Source organism: Pyxicephalus adspersus, chromosome 3, assembly GCF_032062135.1.
Source record: "Pyxicephalus adspersus chromosome 3, UCB_Pads_2.0, whole genome shotgun sequence".
NCBI lineage: Eukaryota > Metazoa > Chordata > Amphibia > Anura > Pyxicephalidae > Pyxicephalus > Pyxicephalus adspersus.
Window position 1 is genome coordinate 95,863,940 of NC_092860.1, and position 24,368 is coordinate 95,888,307.

At 36.8% G+C, this 24,368-nt stretch overlaps 1 protein-coding gene across 1 annotated transcript in view; it reads right to left on the minus strand.

Annotated features, from left to right (window-relative positions):
• Positions 1-24,368, minus strand: part of PDE5A (phosphodiesterase 5A) — a 76,594-nt gene that overhangs the window by 39,046 nt on the left and 13,180 nt on the right. The window contains exons 2-3 of the mRNA XM_072406820.1: positions 21,839-22,412; positions 7,596-7,685 (exon numbers count right to left, since the gene is read on the minus strand). Of these exons, the coding sequence (XP_072262921.1) occupies positions 7,596-7,685; positions 21,839-22,412 (664 nt within the window). The remainder of the gene's footprint in view (positions 1-7,595; positions 7,686-21,838; positions 22,413-24,368) is intronic.

Genomic DNA, 24,368 nt, shown 5'->3' on the forward strand with positions numbered 1-24,368 from the left:
AAATCATTTTAGGTAGATGAATGAAATATATAAAGTTGAGTGCTAAGATATTCACAAGTATGGACTATGGCAAATAAAATGTTTATGGAAGAAATATATTCTTTAATCCTATTTATTTATGGGTAAAGTAATAGCCATTACAAATACTTGGTGCTTTCAGTTATGGGGTAACACGAGGGAGTACCTTAATATTTAATATGAAGCTTAAACAGGGTAAGAACTACACAGCAATGGAAAGGCTTAGCATTACAGGGAAGGTGGGTATAACAAACCAATGGATTGAGCTAGTAAAAGATTCGATCGACCTGATTTATTAAAGCTCACCAAGGCTGGAGAGAATACACTGTTATCAGTGAAGCTGGGTGATCCAGCAAACATAGAATATATTTCTTAAAAGTCAATCGCTTTTTATTAGCAAATGTTTTCAATCCTGGACCAGATCCACTCTAGGTTTGCTGGATCACCTAGGTTCACTGATGAACGTCTATCCTCTCCAGCCTTGGAGAGCTTTAATAAACCAGGGCCTATGACTTTACTATATCTCCTATAGGGCAAAGGGGACAGCTGACCAGGGACCCCTGCTGGTTCCCGGCAGTCCACCACATTCCTAATTTACACCAGCCACAATGCCCAACCCTTAGCCTGAGCCAGCAGTGGCTGGGATGACATAGGGTGGATGGGGGGAGAACAGTAGCTGATGCAATTTCTGATGGAGAGATGCTCAGAAGGTAAATACTAGTGATATCTATTTTACATTGTAGAGATTACTTCTCACTTCCTATTGAATCTACAGGACTTGAAGTAAAATATATTTTTTCAAAAGGAGACACACACAGCAATAAAAAAAAATCACAGGGATTGTTTAGATATATTTTAAAAGCAAGTACAAATATAGTATGTTGATGCTAGCACTCAATAGGTCATTTTGGTGTGGGTTGGCAAGGACCATGGACAAGTTTAGAAAAACCGTACGGAATAACAATAATCATTATATAATAATGATTTTCCTAAATTAATGGCACCTACAAGTGTGTGGGGAAACTTAGCATTTCACACTCTGTGGCAGTGTTTCTCCAGATTGTTAGAGGTTCCTTGACCAATGAGCAGTTTGGATCTCTCAGGACAGTTTACCCGACAATAATGATCTTCCCCAAGAACTAAAAGTTATTTCAAGGGTTCCCCTTGTTAAAAACGCAGAGAAAAGGCTGCTAATGGAAAGGGGGAGGGAGTGTGAACCTTTCCTCAGACAATTCACAATATCCAAACAACATCATTGTAATAAACTTTGAAGCCTTCATATGCACAGGGACAAGCATGACACTTACACTTACTTACTGCTTACAAGCTTATGTACCGCTTCATAAATTTAGGTTGAATGCTTTTTTTATTTTACCCTGCTTATTTTTATTGTCCTAGCTCAATGTGATTCATTATTAAAGGTGTTGGACATTTTTACTAGAGATGATCTTCACAGGTTACGCTGAGACCCAAATCAGGATGATTGTTGGAAAGTGACCAAGCAGCTGGATCCACTCACCCATTTCCTCCATTTATTGTAAGAATCAGAAAAAAGATGTGCACTTTCTTTCCAGAAGATAAAAGCTTTGCACACCAGGCATATTGACTTGTATCTGTATCGCAGGACCTTTTGTAGTAATACCAGCCTGTCTGAACTTTAGCATAGGGTTAGAGCAGCCTTTCTTGACATTTCTAACATGGGGGGACCCTTGAAAAAACTTTCCGGTCTTCTTAACGTTCAGGGAACCTCTGCTATAATTACTATATCCACAGCTCACAGTATGCTAGCATGGTAAACAGTAGTAAGAATGCCGCCTCTTACATTGCTGGCCAGTGGGAAGAGTGCCAATCCTATGGACTGCCAATAAGATCATTGGTATCAGTAAAATTGACCCAAGAAGCACAAACTACTCATGGCTCAAAGGACCTCTGGCAACCTCTGGAGGAACCATATGGATCCAAAGAACCCTGGTTGACAAACACTGGGCTAGAGGCATAGGTGCAAAAAAACACAGGGCACCAGTGCAAACACCAGGCTGAAACTGAGGGATACCAGCACCTCTCATAATCACAAGAATAGAGTATAAAAATGTGAGCTAGATAAGTATGTTGTAATGTATGGGAATATATGTAAGCTACCTTCCATAGGGGTTCTTTAAACTGTTTACATAATGACGAAACAACCTCTGTAAAAGAGAACATATACATACTTTTTTTTAAGTTTCATTATAAACTAATGTAGCTACAAGATCTGAGAATAGTAAATTATTGTTCTTGGGGTTTGTGATACTCTAGCACAGAAAAAAACAGGACCTGTGCTGCAGGTGACTGTCAGCTACAGTACATATGGGTTACAGTAATATTCTAAATACATACATTAATGCCCATTAAGGTAACCCCACAGTGAAGTTCACATTTTACCATGCATTGCCACGATGGAAAAGTGTTAAACCAACCTAAAGTAAGATTAAGTGTTAGAAAACTATGCCATCAGGGTTGGTGAATAATGGTACTGCTCTGTTTAACAAATAGCAATGTCACAACAAAACAGCTTCCCATAGACCTATTAGCAGTTGGGTTAGCTCAGTTCAAGCCATGTTTCTGCAAATTGTTTTTCTTTGCCTTTTTGAGGATAAGCAGTTGACAGCAGTAGAAGGCAGATTGTAATTTAGTGGCTGATTTCTTGAATAAAAGCCCAAATAGAGAAATGTGTCAACTGAACACTACCGTGAAGTTGATGAAAACCTTATGGTTAAGTCAAATCTTTGTGCTGGGATTTTGCCTTCATTCCTTTCTCCAAAATAAATTCTGACTTGCTGTTGTTGTTTCTTTTTTACGCCCCTAAAATCATATGGACCTCCTGTTAGATTTTAGATTTGTAGTTGCATTGCATTCTTTCGATATTTCCTGTAGCTTGTGATGTTTAGTTTAGTCAGGCTTGTGCCTCGTATCTGTCAGCTGGATTTCCAGATACAGCCCGATAACACGCAAAGCAGCTGTGCAAAGAGCCAGACTGCAAGAGTCTGAACAGGATGTCTTACAATTAGGATCAGTGTTGTGCTCCAGAACAAAAGCGATTTATACAGCATAGTACATGTTCATTAATCTTGGCTCTTGCTTTATATAATTATATTTTGACTATCCCCAGTGTTTACAAAAGCATGAGCTGAAACTATTTGAAAATGGGAACTGCTGGGGATGAATGTGTTGACTGGATACAGTGGTTTCCCTAATGACATTATATCAGCCATGTTTTAAAAGCAGAGATAAAACTTCCTCCCTGAAGCCTGTCTAAAAAACCAAATGTCAGTCAGTTCTAAACTGTCTATTTGAAGTGGAGCTCCAGAATTTCCTTCAGTCTTACACATTTGTACAGGCTCCTCTTCTGCATTGAAATAAAATAAAAATTTTACTGCAGACTGTGAGCATCCCACAGGTGTATTGGAAGCTGCAGCAAGTCAGATAGAGCCAACCCTTCTGACTGGATGATCACCTAGCCCTATCTAGCCCTGCCTAATGGCCCCTGGTCTGACCCTTTTTATTTACAGGGTTTTCAGTCTTTTCAGGCATAGTTGACCAGAATCACATGTAGACTTTATTTAGACCAGTCTACATGCAATTTAAGCCTGCTGAGGAACAACCAGTCCTCCACAGAGACATCCATCTATCACAGCGTTGTTCTACGTTTTTAACTATTTAGTAATATTTCTTTTTCTTTCTATTTTATGGATAACGTGGACAAGGGTTCAAACCCATCATGTTATTAATGCTGTCTGTGATATAGATCTGTCTGATGACAACTGTCACAGAGACACAAAATGATCATTTTGAGCTGGTAATGGTCCTCATTTGGAGAGAGCTCTTTTTGGGACAGGAAGTGAAAAAAATCTCCCTTAGGCTAAGTCTACACATTTTTTTTAACTCTTATAAACTCCCATACAACTTATGACTGAGTTTACACAAATGTTTCAAAGCAGGGCTAAAAACGTTTAAAAAATGCTGTTTTGCTTTTGTGAGTGTTTGTAAAAGTTTTTAGGCTTTTAAAGCAGGCAATTCAAACTCTTCTATATCCCTGTAAACTCTTCTATTTTTTTCAACAGAAGCATTTTTAAACACTTAAACACTATTGCAAATGCTCCCACTGATTTCAAACCAACCGTTTACAAGCAGTTAAAAATTTTAAAACACAGCAAGGAGCGTTCTTTTAAATGCTTAAAACATGTGCCTCTTAGAAAGGCCCTGGAGTGGACAAGCCCATTGGAATACACAGAAATTTCAAACACTGGGAAATAGTCTTTGTAGATAAACATTAAATAAATTGTTACGCCCTATTCTCAGTGATACTTTTTTTTTTCAAATTTCTGCTAACATTAGACTTTTAACATGAAGAACATACATGCATTTCTTTTCTTTTACTGAATCACAGCAGTTCTGACATGAAGAAGTTGAATATAATGTAAAACCATTTTATGATAATCACTGAACGTTAAGCAGATGATGGCTGACCGTGGATGCATGACCTAGCTGCTGAACAATCTCTCTAACAAAACATCTTTCTATAAACATGCAAGTTTCCCATTCACTGGCAAACTTTTTCTAATGCCCATAGGCCATGAGGATGCACACATAAGAAGGAGCCATAATGGAAGGGTAGGTCAACATTCAGTCGATTTCCAATCCTATTTAAAATCAATTACTGTTGCAAATTTCAAGCGGTACTCCAGGGGGAAAATATTATGATACCCATTGCAATTTTAACTGCAAGAGCAAACTGCTCATCTTTTCAGACCAGGATTTTCAGAATCTGTAAGGATGTGAATTTTAGTTAGCATATAGAGGACACTTGTATGAGAAGTGTCTATTGTACAGTAGGAACCCCTGCTGCCGTACTACCCACTCCCTCTCCCATTTGTTGCCATGATCCATGTTTCTGATGTTCTGATCCAAGTTCTGATGACAACAAAAGATTGCCATTGACGTGACTCCCTGATTTCAACAAGACAGAAAGTGAAGTGGAATCTTCCCAATGGGACAAAAGAAAAAACACTGACATATATCTGCAGTTATACTTAAATTGTTATTTGTTGTAATTTGCACAAAGAACGCTTTTTCTTTTAATATATATATATATATATATATATATATATATATATATATATACATAAAATAAATATATAATATAAAATACAGATAAATGATTTGACAGAAACGAAAAACACAGGAGCCAGAATAATCAAACAGTGACAGGCAAATCAAGACTGTGCCATATACAACCAACATAATATAACACTAATGCATTGCACAGTGATTTACAAGTATCATAAGACCATTCATGTTGCTCATTGCTCCGTCGGAAAAGTTGAGGGATGCAAACTGACCACATCGGCATGGACCTGCTTCTATGTTTGCCTTGGTCAGTCTGTTACAAGAAGACAAAGCAACTTGCAGGATTAGCAGGTATTTGCTGATAATTACTGCACAGTAAGTACATATATGACAGTAAAGTATAACATGGTTACCATATACAGAGCAATACATTGATAATATTCCATAAAAAGCATACAGAAGAATCCCATCATGTTCAGGGCCTGGAGCTGCAAGTGTTATCCACTGTGCTGTTACCAAAATATAATTTAACATATGTCAAATTAAACAACCCTTATATATTGACATCTTTCCAAAGAGAAAAAGAACAAAAATAAAATAAACTACATGCCTGGTATGATAGAAAAACATAAACCAGATCATACACCAATATAATAAAATTAATAAATAAAATTTGAATCCACTGGGATCATAACTAGTGAAAAGAGCCATTATAATATATATATAAGTTAAACAATTTAAAGGATATGACGAAAACAGTATTTAAATTAAAATCATGGTAAAGTATAAGTAAATGGCTTTTTTATGTTTAGTGTATCAATGGACCTGATTTATTTAAGCTCTCCAAGGCTGGAGAGGATACGCTTTTATCTGTGAAGCTGGGTGATCCAGCAAACCTGGAATGGATTTCTTAACAGTCATTTGCTATTTGTTAGCAAATGTTTCAATTCTGGACCAGATCCATTCCAGGTTTGCTAGATCACCCAGCTTCACTAGTAAAGGTGTATACTCTCCAGCCTTGGAAAGCTTCAATAAATCAGGCCCAATGTGTATTATATGTCCAATTACTATTACGATTTTTTTTTATTTTATTAGAATAGAATTTACAGGTGCATACCCATCACAGGTACTTCAACTGTGGATTTCTTGTATCCACATTTTTATTGTTTTTTATTTTACTTATTGTGCTTAATGTTTTTATGTCACAATCTTTATATTCTTTTATCCCTGCAAGCTTGTTGAATTGTTATGACAAATATCGATTTTCTTGATTTTTTTACTAACAATGTAAAGGTGTCTTTCAACTACCCCCTAGAGAAGACATCATGATAGATTCATGTATACCTAAAGTTGTGGTTAGGTAATATTCATCTTCATCCTAATGCTATATGCATAAGCCTGTCTGATATCCACTGAAATAATCACCATATGTTTAAAATTATTAAGTTATATAACTTAATATTAAAAGTTATATAACTTAATATTATTAAAACTTATTAAAAGTATCAGTTCTCTACGGACATCTATTTAAGACACAGCCAAATGTCAATTAGCACCTTATGCAGTTGATTACACGTACTCTTATGTGAGGTTTATGATGTTTAAGTATTGAATTTCTGATAATTCTATTAAACTACTATATTATACAGCTTTCATATCTATGGCATTATTCTAAAAACATCATGTTTGGTATCCTTTACTAATACGGAAGGATAGAGGGCAGGAAGGTGGAGACAAATTCTGCCAGGATAAAAAGACATGACTTGCATAGAATTTTCTAAATCTTTGTATGTGCTAATTGTTTTGACATGCAACTTGTATTGAAAGTCGACATTGTCTGGGATGTGACAGGTAATTCGTAGCTCCAAAGTATACCAGCATTTGTAACCTTTAGTGACCAATCACATCTTATTGTAGCGAAAGTAGAAAATGTGACATTTCCGTGGTTACCATAGATTATTGCACATTTCACAGAAAATTAACAAACAAGGATGGCGTGTTGTGCTTCAGGAGTTTACTTATACCTTCACTTGCCTTGGCTTTGCCCAACGGGAACACAATGTCATTGCATTTAGCATGATAACATCATGATTTATCCACATCCTACACAAATATTAGTGTGCACTGGGTGGGATGCAGTTAACAGTTCCAGCACACTGATAATACTGGAGGTCTCAGTCCAGGTCCCATCCAAACACATTGAATAAGGGAAAGCTACAGCTCCTATAAACCTATTGTAGTCTGCAGTTCTATATGTATGTATGGGTTTCTTATTGTTTAAAAAAAAACATTGAAAAGAAAAAGAGGTTTCTAAACATTTTGAGGTTTGAGAAAAAAATAAACAGTTCACTAAATTCTACAGGCTCCTAGTAGCTGAAAGGCAGTCTTTATATACTGCTATAAAAATATTGCCCTTGTTAACCTTTCAATTCAGGAAGAAGGAATATTTAGGGGAAAATTGTACAGCTTACCTCTTCTCTGTGGTTCTTTATTGGCATACAAAGAATACTTTGTGTTTTGTACCCAGTAATTTGGTCAACTTCCGCATTGAATCTGGAATCCTGAAAGGCAAACGACATTGTCTAATTAGATAAACGATTAGAGATGATTTATAAACATAATCCGATTTGACTATAGACATTCCAACCTAGAAATACAGCGCAGCCACAGCAAGAGGCGGGCTTTGCTATCACAAGGAACACAAACAAAACAGACTAACTTCAATGGGAACTATATTTCATTTTCAGGGACTTTTTCGGTTTTCATTTTAACATTTTCATAAAAGTCATTCTATTTCAATCTATTTCCACGCCAGTCAGGTTGCTGTCATCAATGCTAAATAGGGTGAGACAAAGCACTCTATACTACTCCTCTCTGTTTCTGCCTGTTAAAGGTTTTGATCTGTACTTCTCACAACAGGGTATATATCTCTTGTGCGTCGGTTTTAGTGACAGGAGGTTTAGAAATCGTAGTTCTGAAACTCACAGCATGAGGTGTTGAGATTGGTTAAAAATTGTTTCCCCTCTACTGCTGCTGTAATGCAACTGTGCAGCCATTAATTGCTCCCCTTGCACTGTCCGTCTCTCCCTTTTTTAGTATTCTCTTCTATACTGCCCCTCTCCTCCAGTGTTTCCTCACCTACTTTTCCTCCATTGTTCCCTTCTGTACAGCCCCTATTCTACTTCTCTAGGTTCCCTCTGCCCCTGTGCTGTCCCTTTCCTCCTCCAGTGTTCTAGTTTGTCCCTCTTATACTCGGGTTTATCCTCATATGAGTAGATATGTGAAACTCAATAATCTCTGATATATTGGAGGTGTTAGGTTTATCTCTTGACTTGTTTATCTCTTGACTTGATATGTTTTGTATCTTTTACTGTGTACGATGAATTGCTCTGTCATGTGAGCTCTTTATATGTAGGCTAATTTTACTTGATTGAGTGAACTATTTTTTTCATTTCTGTGTTACTGGTGTTAGACAATGAAACAGGGGGTTCAGTGTGGTCACCCCTGTTGTTACCAGCATCCAATAAGGTTATGGCCCAAGCAAGTTCACTCAGGCTTTTTGTATATTTAGATTTCCCATTGTGGGTGTGCTCATGTATGGTTAAAACCTGTTTAGCCACCATTAGTGTGGGACCCCATATTGAGATTGGCCTTGATGTTGCTCTGGGGTTTACCCTCATATACATACCGTGAAACTAACAAATCCCTGCTATATTAGAGGCATTAGGTTTATACTCATAGTGTTTTTAGTTTTGTATCTTTTGCTGAACATGGTATTTTAATAAATAAAAAAAAGCATAAAGCATGGAGATTATTATTATTCATATGTTGAGACAAAGCCCTAAATGAGGTATGATCATTTATCAGGTTAAAAAAAGAGTATTGTAATTAAAAACTGGAGCTTAACTGCTCCAGTCCACAATTAAAGCCCTTAACCCTTCTCTGTGGGGGTCTGTAAGAGAAAGTGCTTTTTTCTTCAAATTTCTCTCCAACCCGTATCTGACATCACACCAGTCTTTATTGAGATCTTCCCCTGATCCAAAAGCACTATGTAAACAAGCCGTGGCAGGCGATCAGAAGCCATAGAGAGGAAAGAAGGCTCCAAATGTTTATTTTTTGCTGATTGTGAAGAAAAGAGATGACGCATTAGAGTCTGCGCGGTCACAATAATTTCTCCCTGGAACCCCCACTCTGATTTTTTTTTCAAATCCAGATTTAGATTCTTTGTGGAGGGTAACAATCTAAATTATTATTACTGTTCCCCTAAAATAAGACAAAATCAGGCATGGGACATGGACAGACGTCACAGGTTCTGAGCATGCACTCCTTTACCTACCCATCAGCCTAGCCCTAGCTAGTGTGTACTGTTTTGAGTAGACACATCGTCCTCCCCCCTCCCCTCAATGTACAACTGGACAGCATTGTGTGTACAAAGCTCTTTATTTTACTGGTACTGGAAGCAATCACAAAAAAGATTGTTTTCTGCTGCAGAAATCTAGCATGTGGAGATTAATGCTATGTACACACATCCAATGGTTTTCGCCCGATAATCAGCTCAGGGCCGATATCGGACGAGAATCTGGCGCGTGTACAGCGCCAGTCCTCCGACCGACCGTCCTGGCAGATCCACGGATGATGGACAACTAACGATCCTAATGCGAGGAAAGTGTGCAGCGGGGTGCCGCTCTGTTCATGCATCGTGCAGTGCTAGTCGTTGGAAAGGATCGTGAAAAATCCTTTCCAACAACTATTATTGCACATGTGAATGTGGCTTAAGACTGCAAGAGATTGGGGAGGTAAATAGGGAGGTATAATATATGGATATAACTCCATCAAGTGAAAAAAATAAACAATTGGGACCAGGCAGGCTCTGTATTACAGCGGAAACAGGTGATATTTCTTTTGCAATAAAATAAACTTACCTCCCTGAGGTCACAGGTGCTGCCATCTTTAGAAAGTCTTTTACTCGTATTTTACTGAGTCGTATCTTCAGCCACCTTGATCTCCACCTCAACCACTCATGAAGGAAACACAAGAACTGCTAATGTAAACTTGCTTTTAGTTATCTGGCAATGACTTTGCCCTGTGAAATCACACTGATTTTAATACAATTTTAGTAAGAGACCCTAATTTTGAAGGTGAGGAAAGAGGTAAAAAGTTGGTATTCCTTACTCCTGTTTTTTTGTTCAGTGACTTAAAGCAAGTAAAATGAGTGGTTGTCATAATTACCAGATAATTAGCATTTCAGAATAATCCCTCACTATTTGTCTGTTTGTGGGTCTTGTGTAAAAAATAAAGCCCTGGCTCTTGGTGGCTTTTTGTTTTGGCTCTACACTACACTACACATAAGATGTGTAGTATAGAGCTCAACTCTGTGTGTGGCAGTGACAGCCCCAGAGACAAAGTAATTCACGTCAACAGTGGCAATCCATGGGCCAAAGAGTGCTCAATGCTGCAGAACGGCTGCACACAGGTAAATCTGTGAAGTAACTGGAAATCATGCGTGTACACTTGATAATTATGGAAGGGGCTCACCACCCACCAATGAGGAAAGTTTCTCTTTAAGGATTTCCCCGTCAGTCCTGTTCTGCTGGCAACTCAAAATTGTGGGTTTATCCTCACTTTTATTCCTGGTGAAATATGTGATTGGGACAATTCACAGAAGACACAGACATCAATAAAAACCAGACTGATCCGATCCTTTCACAACTGAATCCAAATCTAAAAAAAGGGATTTGCTTTATAAGTGTGCCACGCTGAAATAGGTATCAAGTAGTAGGTCAGAAAATTCCAGAAATATTATTCACTAGGATTCCCTCAGCCACTATTAGAATAAATGCAAAGATAATAGTGGTGTAACGTAATAATGCAGCTGTGCTTAAGTCACAAAAATATGACACATTGCAGTACAGAAATCAATACACAACGTGAGCCTTATATGACCTCAATTTATCATGTTGAGGTTCTGTTTATCGATGTTGTTTTCAATTTGCACTTCACAGTCACAGGGAAAATCATTGCTTAAACCTGACTACAGCAGGCTTGTGTTACATATTTCACTTTCCCAAACCATTAATTGTGGACTTTAATGCATGTGGACTGCCTAAAATAATGTAATGTCTAATAAATTATATAGGAGAACAGCTAATTCAAAATCCTCTCACGTTACTCCATTAGCTATTTTTTTTATTACTGTATAATGTTCACACTTATTACAGATAAAATATATTCAAATATTCCATGCCGTTATTTGTGACCAATGAAATCATCAAAGAGTCAGTCTATCCAAAACTAATATTTCAGTTTCAAGTAAATTCTGGAGAGGTACAGTAGGCCCCCTGAAAATTTGACTTTATTGGTGGAATTAGTGATTTTTTTTTCAATTTACTTTTTCTTATGGAAAATGCACAGGGAGGACCTTAAACACACAAAGGTGGAAAGATAACAAAAACTTTAAGGTGGATATGAACAGAAAAAAGGATTACGGTAGATAAATATTTTTGTTTAAGTTTTTGAGATGGGTGAGTCGGCCCAACTGGCTGCATCTATAACCTTAATATATATTTTACTTATAACTCTATTTACAGCAAGCATAATTTCCTGAATTTACCTTTACTCCCAATATAACTCCAGCAGATCTCAGATAGCTGTTGAACAGGTTATGATTAATTAGCCTCATTCTGCAGCCAAGCAGTACAGTGCAATCAGTCTTAGACAGTAAACATTCTAGCAGGAGAAGCAGCATTGAGATGACCTCATCAGGGTCCTGCTTTTTCTTCAGTGGACTAAATTATCTGAATTGAACCAGACATTTTTGTACACCAGCACACATATGGGTATTTAAAGTGTGCGTAAGCCCTGTGAATTACTTTTATTTTGATAAAGAACAGTGTGTCATATTCAACTGGCATTATTTGCATTTACTTCTTGTCTACAGGCATGCACTCCAGTGACTGTTGCATGGCATTTCTTGGATGAGTTTCCCAGTGGTGAAAAGTCTGCATTGGAAGTAGAACATTGTTGAACTAAAAAAGCAAAAAGTCTAACCAGGATCATTGTGCCACCATCAACAGGGATTATTTTAAGGATTTTTAATTTAAAAGTTGTAAACAGCATACTAAAAATAATTTAAACTATCATATAACCAGGCTAAACATGCTGTCATATGACACTTTATTGATTAGGTTTCCGTATATACTTTAATTATTAGGTACACATTCAGCAGTAAAAAAAACACACTGATTTCTCCATTGGTAAAGTCTAATCCCTCAGAATGTATATTTTACAGGTAGGGATTCATGTGGCTATCATAATGTAACATGGACTGAACCTAATTTATCAAACCAAAGGTTAGAAAATATTTGTGTTTCCAGCCTTTGGTCTTTCCAGGCCAGAAAAATGAAGGTAATATGGGTAACACCTCCACCTTTCTTGTCTTCCAGTTTTCCTGAATCACGCAGAACACAAACAATACAAAGCATAAGTGATTTTTAGAATAATCTCCGGTGAAGCCGATAATGTAGGAAAATATTTTATAATAGCAAGCTAATAAAAACAACTGTAAAACAGAAAGAGCTGGTACCAATTATTTGTAATTCACTTTTTGTTGTATCAAAGCGGTGTTCACTAAGTGCCCATCAGTGTTACTACGCAAATGTCAGCTCGGGAAATGATCTTGTTTCATATCAGGATAATGAAAGTGAAATTGCAGGGTGAACTACTTTACATCGCTAGACTAGTTCCATAGAGAAAGGCGTAAAATGAGGCTTTTACAGCTTTCTGCCTTGGTGCCTGGAAAATAAATCATTTATAGTTCTTCTGATAAACACATGCTTTTGTGAAAGAGAAGAGGGAGCTTGCCTCATGTTTTATCACAGTTTCTGAGTAGGAGAGAAATCACTGGAAGAACTTAACAAACAATGCACACAGCATTTATAGATGTACCATCACATGCTACATATACTGCACAGCCTCATATTTGTATTTACTTCAATGTTTCTCACTGCAATAACGGAAATGTTTAAGTATGTTTCTTGCCAAAACTTTATGGCTATTTATCAATGTGGACACAAACAGCAATATACCTTGAACCCAGATCTCCCAACTGTCCCAGATCTGGAGGGACTGATCCCCCTTTAGATCGAAGTCTCTCTCTGTTTTTCTGTGCCTCCCTTTTGTAGGTGCATCATCCACCCCTTATGAAAATGTATTATTTAAATTGTTATTTTGTACTCTGCTTTTTATCTAACTCCTAAATTATTATATTTGTTATAAAGGAAAAAGTGATAGGGATAAATGTGTTTGTTTAACCAATCATTTTATCTACAAACTCAAGGCATGTCAGGGGTGTGCCATGTGTCTACATACTTCGCGCTAAAAAGTGTCCTTCTTCTCTATCTCAATAAAGTTGGGTGGTATGTGAATCCAAAGTTCTAATTATTTTTCTTTCCCTGAAACTAGAAAGTATCTCTTGGCTACAAGTACACTTCACTTTTGGTGGACATGTACCTTTCTACCTGATTATTCTACTATAAAACCGACTGAGATCTTTATTTAAAAATGAATAAATAAATAAAATCAACAAATTAAGGCATTGTTATGGTTTGGCTGGGGAGCGCCATACTAACAAGTATAATATTTAAGTTAATATTTTTTATTCACCTAACATTTAATGGGTTGTGACCTGCAAGATAGAATAAAAGAAACTATCTCCTAGTCTGATTTTCTTTCTATATGTATATTAGTGATGCCTTTCTCTGTACCAATGAATGAGACTTGCCATACTGGGAAAAGCCAAAATTTATGTAAGTAACGCCAGGTAATACTCCATTATCACCATGCTGAGAAGGATAATAATCTCTCTCTCAGGATGTCAGATTACTGTCACTGCAAATGATCTTTTGTGAGTGTTTCCAGTGACAGATGAATGAAAGTCCTTCTCTATAGGAAAGCACAGTGGTCATTCCCAAATGGTTGCTCATCAATCCAATCAAGGCAGATTGATGTATGTCAGGAGACAACCATACACATGCTATACTTTCACACAATAAGATCATGACCATTCGTCCTGGATGACAATTATTTGATATGTGCATGTAACTTAACACTGGGCTATAAGCATTGTAGGGCAAGTGGCTGCTCTTTATGCAATGGAACTTAGCTTTAAATAAATCAGATGCAAGTAATCATGTCAAATTAGGAATAAATCCTGCTAATTTTGAGGCTCAGGACTTCCTATTATTACAGGATAGATTCAATGAGATGCATAAAATTAGGATGTTATGCAAATCATATGCAAATATCATGCACATTGAACTGTGTTGAAACTAAACACTGTAACTTGCAAAGTACTGTCAATAGAGTGCTCTACCAAACTATTATACTGGTGGCATTTTTACAAAATCAAATGTTTGGCAGTTGTTAATCATTCATTTGCCAAAGCTTTTATGTGACCTTTCTATGAGGATGAGACATAGGTTGTGACTTCCAATGATCAATTTCCCTGATTCAACTTTTCCCATCTAGGCAACTACAAAACGCCTAAAACTAAACTGAGAAAAACGAAGCAAGTAAATCCTCAGGTCTGCTAAACCAGTCCCAAATGTTACATATTAAAAAAATGAAAATAACATTTAGGCACCCTTTGTCATATAAGCTTCTGACATAATCACCAGCAGACAAGAAAACATTTCTTCACCCCAAACAATTTTCACTATCCGCTCCCAATACACACAAGTAATGAAGAATAAATGCCCGTACAAACCAACGATAAATATTTCACACTGCAAATTAAACATAGAGGAAGACAAACCACAACAGATTTCAGAAGTTAGTCAGGGCAAAAAGGTTATGTTAAAAACAAGAGAATAGTGCTTTTACATCCAGAATAAGAAGTCAATGTGCCTTTTGTCTGCAGAAATGTGTTTACTTCTGTCAATAAATATTTTATTCTACAAAAAGAATTGAAAAATAAATTGGAAATACTTTCCTTCATTTTTAACTAGACTTATAAATATGACGCCTTTCATGTCATTTATTTCATTGGTTACAATGGGTTACAATTTTCTCTTCCCTTAATTTAGAGCTCACATCTTTTAAAGACATTGGACTATTCATCCTGTTTTGGCTTTACAGTATACAGTACCTTTAAAATTTGTTTTTAAGATTTTTTTTATATCCTGGAAAAATGTGCTACCCAACCAGCCCATGTGTGAGGTATGACTCACGTCTAACACCCCAGGGGTTGGGACCACTGAGAAATGTTCCGGGGCATAACGACTCTGAAATCAGCTTGATTTAAATCCCGTTGGGCCAATTAGATGGGGTTCGTCAGAATCAGACGGTTTATGTATTAATTAGTAGATACATGTGTTGAGCACCTGCAGGGCGAGGTACTGAGCTACTTCTGGGCTTTTCAGACCCTTAACATAACAAACTGCGACTTATAAACCAATCCTGCGTACTTAATTGTAATGCTGCTTACACATACATAACGTGACCTTTCTGTGAAATAATTAGTGTATAGGTCCCAAAAGAGCAATCATTGTAAATCCACTGGATTTACACTGGAATGTTATTCAACATTTACTTCATGCTCAGTATCAAATTACTCTCAGTTTCATACAAGATAGTAAAATGGCCAAGCGGTGAACATAATGTGTCATTTATTACATTCTGTCACTTTGTTGTAGGAACATCTGACTTAAAGCGGATCTAAACTCAATATTTTCACTTTACATAAAAGGTAGACAACACTTATATGTAAAGGAAAAATGTTATTTTATTTTTTTAAGTGCAGTACCACCTCCTGGGGTACCTATTTCATGCATCCCGGGAGGCTCTGGCTGCTCCTGTGCATGCCTGGTCTTGGGCATTTACACAAGGGTTTTTTATTTCAAACAATTGGAAAGAGATGCTGATCTCATGCACAGTGAGATCGGCTTTCTTTTTTTCCCCTTTACAGCAGGCTATGTCACCCAATCTCACACCAACGCAGTGCGAGATTGGGTGGCATAGCAAGAAGCCTGAAAGAGAAGACTAAAGATGGCGGCACCTGGCGCTTCCTCCGCACCAGGTGAGTTGGAATTCCAGGATGACACGGGAACGGATCTAGGAAAGGTCCAGCACCATCTAGGAATCTGTAGGATTAACCCCCCTAGCGGTATTCCCGAGTGTGACTCGGGGTGGATTTTACCTGCAATCAATTATATTATATATGCTACTATACAGTTACATTACATGTTTAAATATTTTTTTTATGTTTGTTTTTAACAGATTTTTGTGTTTTGTTATTTAAAGTTTATTATTAAATTTATTAAATATCAGTGAGTTATGCCTAGTAATTATAGCCTACAATGAAAAATAAATTTCCATGCAAAAAATTGTACCGCTTTTTGCATGGAAATGTGGACAGAATTAGACTGCTAAGGAGGTTAAAGATAAATGTAATTTTCTAATTTTTATTTTAGTTCTGCTTTAACACGATGAGATTTTGTGATAACGATGTCAGGTAAATACACCTCAGAGAAAAAAAAAAAAAAAAAGAGTTGGAACCCGGAAATGTAGCTTTACAGATCAAAAAAATGCATACTTATTTATTTACAACTTTTTAAATTACCGTATTTTTCGGACCATAAGACGCACTTTTTTTCCCCCTAAAGTGGGGGGAAAATCAGGGTGCGTCTTATGGTCCGAATGCATATTTTTTTACTTACCTGTACCCCCGCCGGTCCCCGCAGCCAGTGTCCTCGTCTCCATCTCTGCAGTCTATTCCTTTTTTTAATACAAGAAAGTACTTTACTAGCTTTAGATATTGCAACTTGGCATTGCATGCTGTTATTAAGTCTATGATCTACCAGAACCCCCAGATCCTTTTCCATTTCTGACTCCCCCAAATGTAATCCCCCTAGACAGTATGAAAAATGCTTGTTTTAGCCCCCAAGTGCATAATTTTACATGTATCTATATTAAATGACATTTGCCACTTGACTGACCAACAGTACATCCAGGTCTGCTTGTAGAATATAGACATCCTGTATGGACTTAATTCCATTACATAGCTTGGTGTCATCTGCAAACACAGAAATAGTACTTTTAATCCCAAACTCTATATCATTTATAAAGATGTTAAACTACTTGTTGGTAGATCATTTTGACTTGGTCATTTTAAAAGTAGCTTGCAAGCCAAAAAAGTGTGGGCACCCCTGCTATAAAACATTGGCTTGGTCAGTCAGGGTCAGAAAGTAGGTGGCATGTATTTGGTATAGTATATTAGAGCGTAGTAGCAGTCAGGCTTGGTAAAATCGTTCATGATTTGGTAATGGCTGCATTTGAGATCGACATCTTTTTTTTAATTTTTTTTGCTTTAGGTTTAAGGATTGTTTGTTGAGAGATTGTGACACTCTTTTAATGGTACGCAACTTTTCCACACAGTTAAATAAAAGTAGAAGTGATCAATTAAACTAGGTTTAAAATGAAAGAGGTGACTAAATTTGTAAATGTGTGTCAGTCCAGCATAACCTGCTTGAAACATAGCTTCATAGCTTACACATTTTAGTGATTTAGCATAGTGGGGCTTAATGTTTTTATTTACGGTTTGTGTGAATGCCTGGAGGTGGCTAATGTTCTGTGGGGGAGCATTCAGTGCTGCCAGAAAATGGTGAATATCTGTTTCTTTATGACCTAGTTTAGTAAACTGGAACAACTTGTGTGGGGCAGTCATTGAAATAATGGAATGTTAAGCCCCTACAGTTGGGGTTTATGTGTGACAAGTATAAAATCTTTGGCTGTACCCACTGAGCAGGTGAAATCTGTGGCTGGTACTATATATTATATTACTTTATGTTAGATTCCTCAACAAAGAGCAAACTAGAAAATAGGACTGTTCTTTGTATGATGCTGGCATTTGGCAGCTCTCCATTAAAGCAAGCATAACAACAGTATGTGGAACCTACTTTAAAAAACAACACACAAGGTGCTACTTATAAATGCATATGAAAAGGTGCAAATTTTAGGTAAAAGTAAGGTGAATCATGAATGAAAACATTTATCATCATGTAGAGAGTGCTACGAAGGTCTCTAAACATATTTCTGCATCATCTCTTTTTTCCTTGCCTTTGGGAAGGTTGATCTGTAAACTAGAAACATTTTTACTCTGTAAAGTGAAGTGAACCATTGTTCACTTTAAATACCCAATACTGTTGGTGCAATCCAATCATGTTTGAAGGGATTAAAAGAAAACAAACTTCTCCTGCACTACTGGATTGAGGTTCTTTTTACTTTATTTCACTGTTCTGTGCATATGCCAGAATGAGTGACATCACACCATTGAGTAGGAAACTTTTGTGAAATTCAGCATTAGCTGAAACTCTGCTATACATAACACATCTGTTGTGTTGTAACATAACACATTGGATGTCAAATGTCAAAGCCAATAGTCAGTATTTGTACTGGATATAAATTAACAGCCCTGAAACCATACTGTATTTGAGCATGACATGAAAAATCAAGCAATTTCAGTAATGGCAGAAAAAGAACATTAGCTGCCTGGCGTAAAGAGCCAGCTCACTAGCTCCAGACACACACAATGCTTTAGGTAAAATATAACTTTGAAAAGGTTAGGTTTTCAGGTTTCTTACTTCTAGATTCAGGTAATGATCCCATGTTGATGATCTTAGCTTTATACCACAAGCCTTTTATACCCTCTTGATCCCTATATTAACCCAAGGGCTCTTTCAGACTTGCAGAGTAAAAGCTGCACCTGGCATCTCTGGCAAGCCGCTGCAGTGCGGCCAGGTAAGGAAGTCTGCACCAAAGGCAACCAGATTTGCACACAGCTTGGCACAAATCTTTTAAAAAACAACTGCACAGCCAGAAGCAACAGGTCACTTTAGGGATTATGTGTGCGCCGACCTGCCTTGGCCATGTGCAAATGATCTCCAACCTCTCCCATCACTTTGGGAGAGGTTGGGACCTTGGTTGAGACACTGAAATAGACCTAAATTGTTTAAAAAGTTTTACGCATGTCCTCCACTTTTCCTTCTTTCCTTAGGACTGTACCTGTTAGGTTCCTGATGTCCCTCCTGATATGTTTTATCAGCGCTTTCCTAATTTTGTAGCATGTTTCTGGACTCCTTCTGTCCTATCAATATATTTTTGTGAGTGAGGTTATACTGAGCACCACTGAGTACCCCCTTCTAGATAGAACTGTGACAGATTAGTAGATTTATTTAAATTAAATAAAACTGTATATAATGACAATAAACAGATTAAAAATTTATTTTAAATACAAAATTTATTTAGGTATTTTTTTTTATTTTATTTTACATTCAATGATGAACTGTACTGCACCTCCTACTAACTTACGAGCTATCATCTCTATATTAATCGTAGACATGTCCTACAAGCCAACATTCCGAATAAACCAATTTCTATTTTACACTTTTGATCTGGGACATTTACAACCCAACGATAGATGTACTACAGCCCTTAGCTCCATACTCTATATTTTTAAAATCAACTGTGTCTTTAGGAATTATTACTACAAGTACTAATGGAAAGAAAAGTACTTTTATAGTGAATAGCAGCCAGCCATTGATTTCAATGTGGTATTTTTCCAGTACAGGTTAGGAAGCTCCTGCAAATTCTCTCCTAAGTTTTTATACTAGAGTAAATTTTCAATCAAACACATTATATAATCCCATTATATAATGGTTAAAGAAAATTTCTGCTGCATGTATTTGTAAATATATAGTATACTTACCTTGGCAGTTCCTTTTCTTTAATAAAATATTATAAAATTCCACTAGCAACAACTTTCAAGTCTTTGCCAGCTCTGATGTTGCCATATAATTTTAGGGAAAGCTCTCCAACACCCAACAGGTGGAATATTACCAGCAGTAAAAGGAGACCAGTAGTCAGTGTTAGTATATTGTTGTAGAGATTGAAGTCATTATACTTTATTCAACATACAAATGTTGCTTTGGTTTGGTTGAAGATCTTAACAACTTGAACAATAATGTAGCAATTACAATACTTGAGAGTAAAGCATAAATACCAATTTACTAAAATTTTACGAATTTATTAACTGGCTAAAGTGATGATAGCTATATCATAAACAATCTATGATAACCTTTACTAACTGTGTAATAAAAATGTTTATTTTATTGCTTGTCTGATATATGGGCATTTTAAAAGGGGTATTGTGCCTTAATTGTCATTGTCATTAGAAAACAAACAACTAACCACATATCAATGATTATTTATGATTATTTTCAACATAATCTACCAATAATGTACACACACTAGATACGATCGTTTGAATGATGCAGGAAGTGACGTGTACCAGAGAAAGTGTACCGCAGAACCGTCACCGTCACACCATTCATACACACAATAGATAGCAAACATTTGTCACCCAAACGGAACTGCCAGGACGGTCGTTCATTTCCAGAGACATTGCTTGTTCATCGGCATCGTTGGCCTGTCATTGTGCACTTTTTTCTTGTTAACGATAATTGAGTGATCGTCCGTTAATCATTTGTTTCCAACGACAATTATTGCACGTGTGTACCTAGCCTTCAGTTGCACACACATAACATAAACCCTTTGTCTTTACCGCTATCTCTGAACATCTTTAAGTTAACTGTCCTGCCGGATCAATAAATGACCAACATGAAAACAAAGCTGACTTTCCTAATAGTGTTCCAGGTCCATTGTTTTCAATGTTTTGAATAATTGTCCACCAGAGAAAGTGTGCTGAATGTCTTATTCACTGCTTTATAAATAGACCCCTAAGAATTTTGTGAAATCTGATGAAAGGACCATGGGTCATCCCAAAATGTTTTAAAACCTAAGTTAGCCAATAAGGGATATTATTTAAACCCCAAACTTTCAGAATTATTCGATGGTTACCACAATACCCCACTCAACAAATTGACACAAATTGATTCAAAATTTTAATTCTTTTTATTATTATACTACCTAACAAAGCTGCCATGAAGGAGCATGTGCAGCCACTCTATATTATGGGTTGACAATCTGTTGTTCCTGTTTTCCACTTCTCCTGCATTGTCACCCTGTAACACTTTACCAACAAGAACTACAAGCGGCAATTAGAAGTCACATTGGATGGCTAGGCATGTTCCACTGTTAAAAACCATCAGCAAATCCATCCTGAGAAATCATGTAAAACACTTGCTGGAGTGCATGGACAGAAATGCTGCAAAGGGGCTGTAGGTGAACAGCAAGGTTGATATGCAACAAGGGTTAAAAGTGGTGAAATGAATGGTATCTATATGTAAAAGCACACAATTGTCTATCATACTCCATGTTTTAGATCAATCTTTCTCAACCAGAGTTCTGTGGAAACCTAGGGAACCTCCAGAGGTTGCTCGGGATTCCTTGAGCAATAAGCTCTCAGGTCAGTTTAATAGATACCAATGATCTTTTTGGCTGTAAGAGTAGCATTCCCATTGGCCAGAAATGTAAGAGGCATTCTTCCTACTCACTCTCACACTAATGTACTGTAAGTTGCAGATATAGTAATTAAAGCATGTGTTTCCCAAAAACCTCAAAAGTTATTTTAAGCGGTTCCCCCATGATAAAGAGGTTGAGAAACACTGCTTTAGATGATTAAATTGCATTCATTTAGGGTCTACTTTAGGCCTTGTTTGCCACTGAATTCATTTTTTACCCCAAGAATACTTTATCTTACCTTATATGCATCTTTTATGTTTAAAGGCTGTCCATATGCTGCCACATAGCCTACAATGCCTTTATTCCACTCCAAACGGATGCAGTTATTAGAAGCTTCCTCCAGTGTTGTGCCTTCAGCTACATCGAACAATCTGCTGACCAAAAACTTCTCATTCGAACTATCTTCGCACACTAAGAAAAGGGAGTACCGGTCAGCAGATATAAGTTCATTAATGTGTAAGAAGATTTTATGACAAAGGGCAGTGACGTCTAGATGGCTTGATATATCTTTCACTAGTTCCAGAAGCCTTGAGCACCGATCGCTTGCAGTGGATATAATGGGGGGTTGCAGAGGCATCTGTTCCTTCTTTTCTGAGTCTGCAAGAAATGTCAGCGTTCCTTCAGAGTCTTTAACCACGATAGGCCTAAGAGGCCGGTCAAACTCAGAAGCTGAAATCTTTCTTACTGGTGCCCCTTGGTTGGTGATTTCAGAAGAAGTGGCCTGCTGGTTATGTTCTGTATTGCTTTTCACTCCTTCCTTTGATGCTGGTATTGTATGAACCCTTTCAGCAAACCATGCATTGACCATTTCTCTAAAAAGGAGAGAAAACTGATAAATATTTCACAACACAGCAGCATTTGATTGATGTAAAGTGTCAGCATGAAATATTTAAATTGATCATTACTCTTTTGACCTTTACAGAAAAGAAATTCACTGTGGACCACGTGTAACATCTGTATTGTCTGAAAAATTGCTGGAGTAATTTTAACTATGAAGAAATAAAGCCCATATTTTATGACATTTATGAAACAGTTTCCCAGGCACCTTTCTGTCAAATAGCAGTACTCACTGTGTTTAAGCTGTTATGCTACTAGCTAAAATTATTTCAAGAATTGTAAAATGAAAAAAAAAACAAAGATGATAATGACTAGAACCAGAAATAAATAAATTCCTTTCTAATCAAAGTTTTCTAACATTTATGATGGTACACCTTGCTAGATCCCTATAATATATATATATATTACCTCGTATTATCTCCAAAACTAGACATCTGGAATAGATTCCTATTTGCATTCATGTTGATGTTAAAATATATTTTGCTAACCTCCTTACAACAAACCTATCAAACTATCTATTAATAAACCCAAAGCTCAATTCACACTTTAGTTCACTTACTTGTGGCTTTGTTCAGACCTCTGCTCAGGGTATCACACACTGAAACTGTCACAGTGTACTAAGGGTATTAAGGGCGGTACTATGCCTGACATATACAAAATCATTATTCTTTAAGTTATTTATGGTTTAATATGCATAATATTGACATACAAAAAAAATGTAAAATCACAATAATATTCTGTTTGATCCAGTCTGAATAAACATGACAAATGGATTAATGTACAATATTAATAAACATATTCAAATTTTTCTGGTTCTAGAAAGTCCAGAAAGATTTGGGAAACCACTGGGGTCCCAAGCTGGGACACCCACTAGTATGTAAACTGGACAACATTTTTCCAAGACTCCTAAAATAACTAAATTAACATCCCCACTTGTCAGAGTTGCTAAAGTCATATCTTTTACAGGGTTATGGACTCACCCCTCATGTCAAGATGTCGTGATTAGCTCAGTACTATTGTGTCACAAGCTCCTCCGTTACCTGGAAGTGCCTGAAATTTTCTTTGATTCTGCTAGCTGCCGCCACTTGACTAAGTCATGTGTAGACTCCATAGAAATAATTCTGCCAGTGGCACCAGTCTGCTAACCATACAGACCATTTAGTGTACAAACACGCATGTCTGTGTGACTGCCAAGCCCGTACTTGTCATTCAGATAGAAGTTCTTAGTGTTTAGAAGCTTTCTGACGTCTATGGCCAGCCTTACTCAGCAGAGTTAAAATGCAAGGATAATGAGATCATCTGATGAAATGACAAAGAAACCTGGGGGTCTATAAGCTAGCATTTTAAATCCACTTTCTTGGCTATCAATATTCTTTATATAGTTTTTTTCTCTGATTTTTATCAATGGTTGGCAGAGCATCCAAATACTGTAATACAGCTGCAAGCTATTCCATTCTTGGACCCACAATTGTGACGCAGGAATTGGTGTTATGGTCATTTGAAATCTGATTGGCAACAGTTACACAGTGACCACATCTACTGCTTCAAATAGCTCCCCTCCCAAACATCTGGAACTACAAATCTGGTCTTACATGTGTCAGATCAAGTATCTACAAATCACAGGTTTCCATTTTCACTGAAATACAAAATTTTAAAAAATTGCTTTTGATTTAGTGTTTATGAAGAGACAGGAAAGACAAAAGCAAGCTCCAGCCACTAATAACAAACATTCCATATACCAAGAGATATGCTTTACTGTCACTAACACATAGCAAGCAGCAACATGTTTAAGATGCAGAATTACCATATGGTGCAGGTCAGGGTAAAAATAATATGATCATCATTTGTATTGATAAGTGTTTATTTCCTGTATGACAATAATGCACTCATGATCTAGCATCGTTTTAAAGTGTTTCACTTGCTCAGAAAAA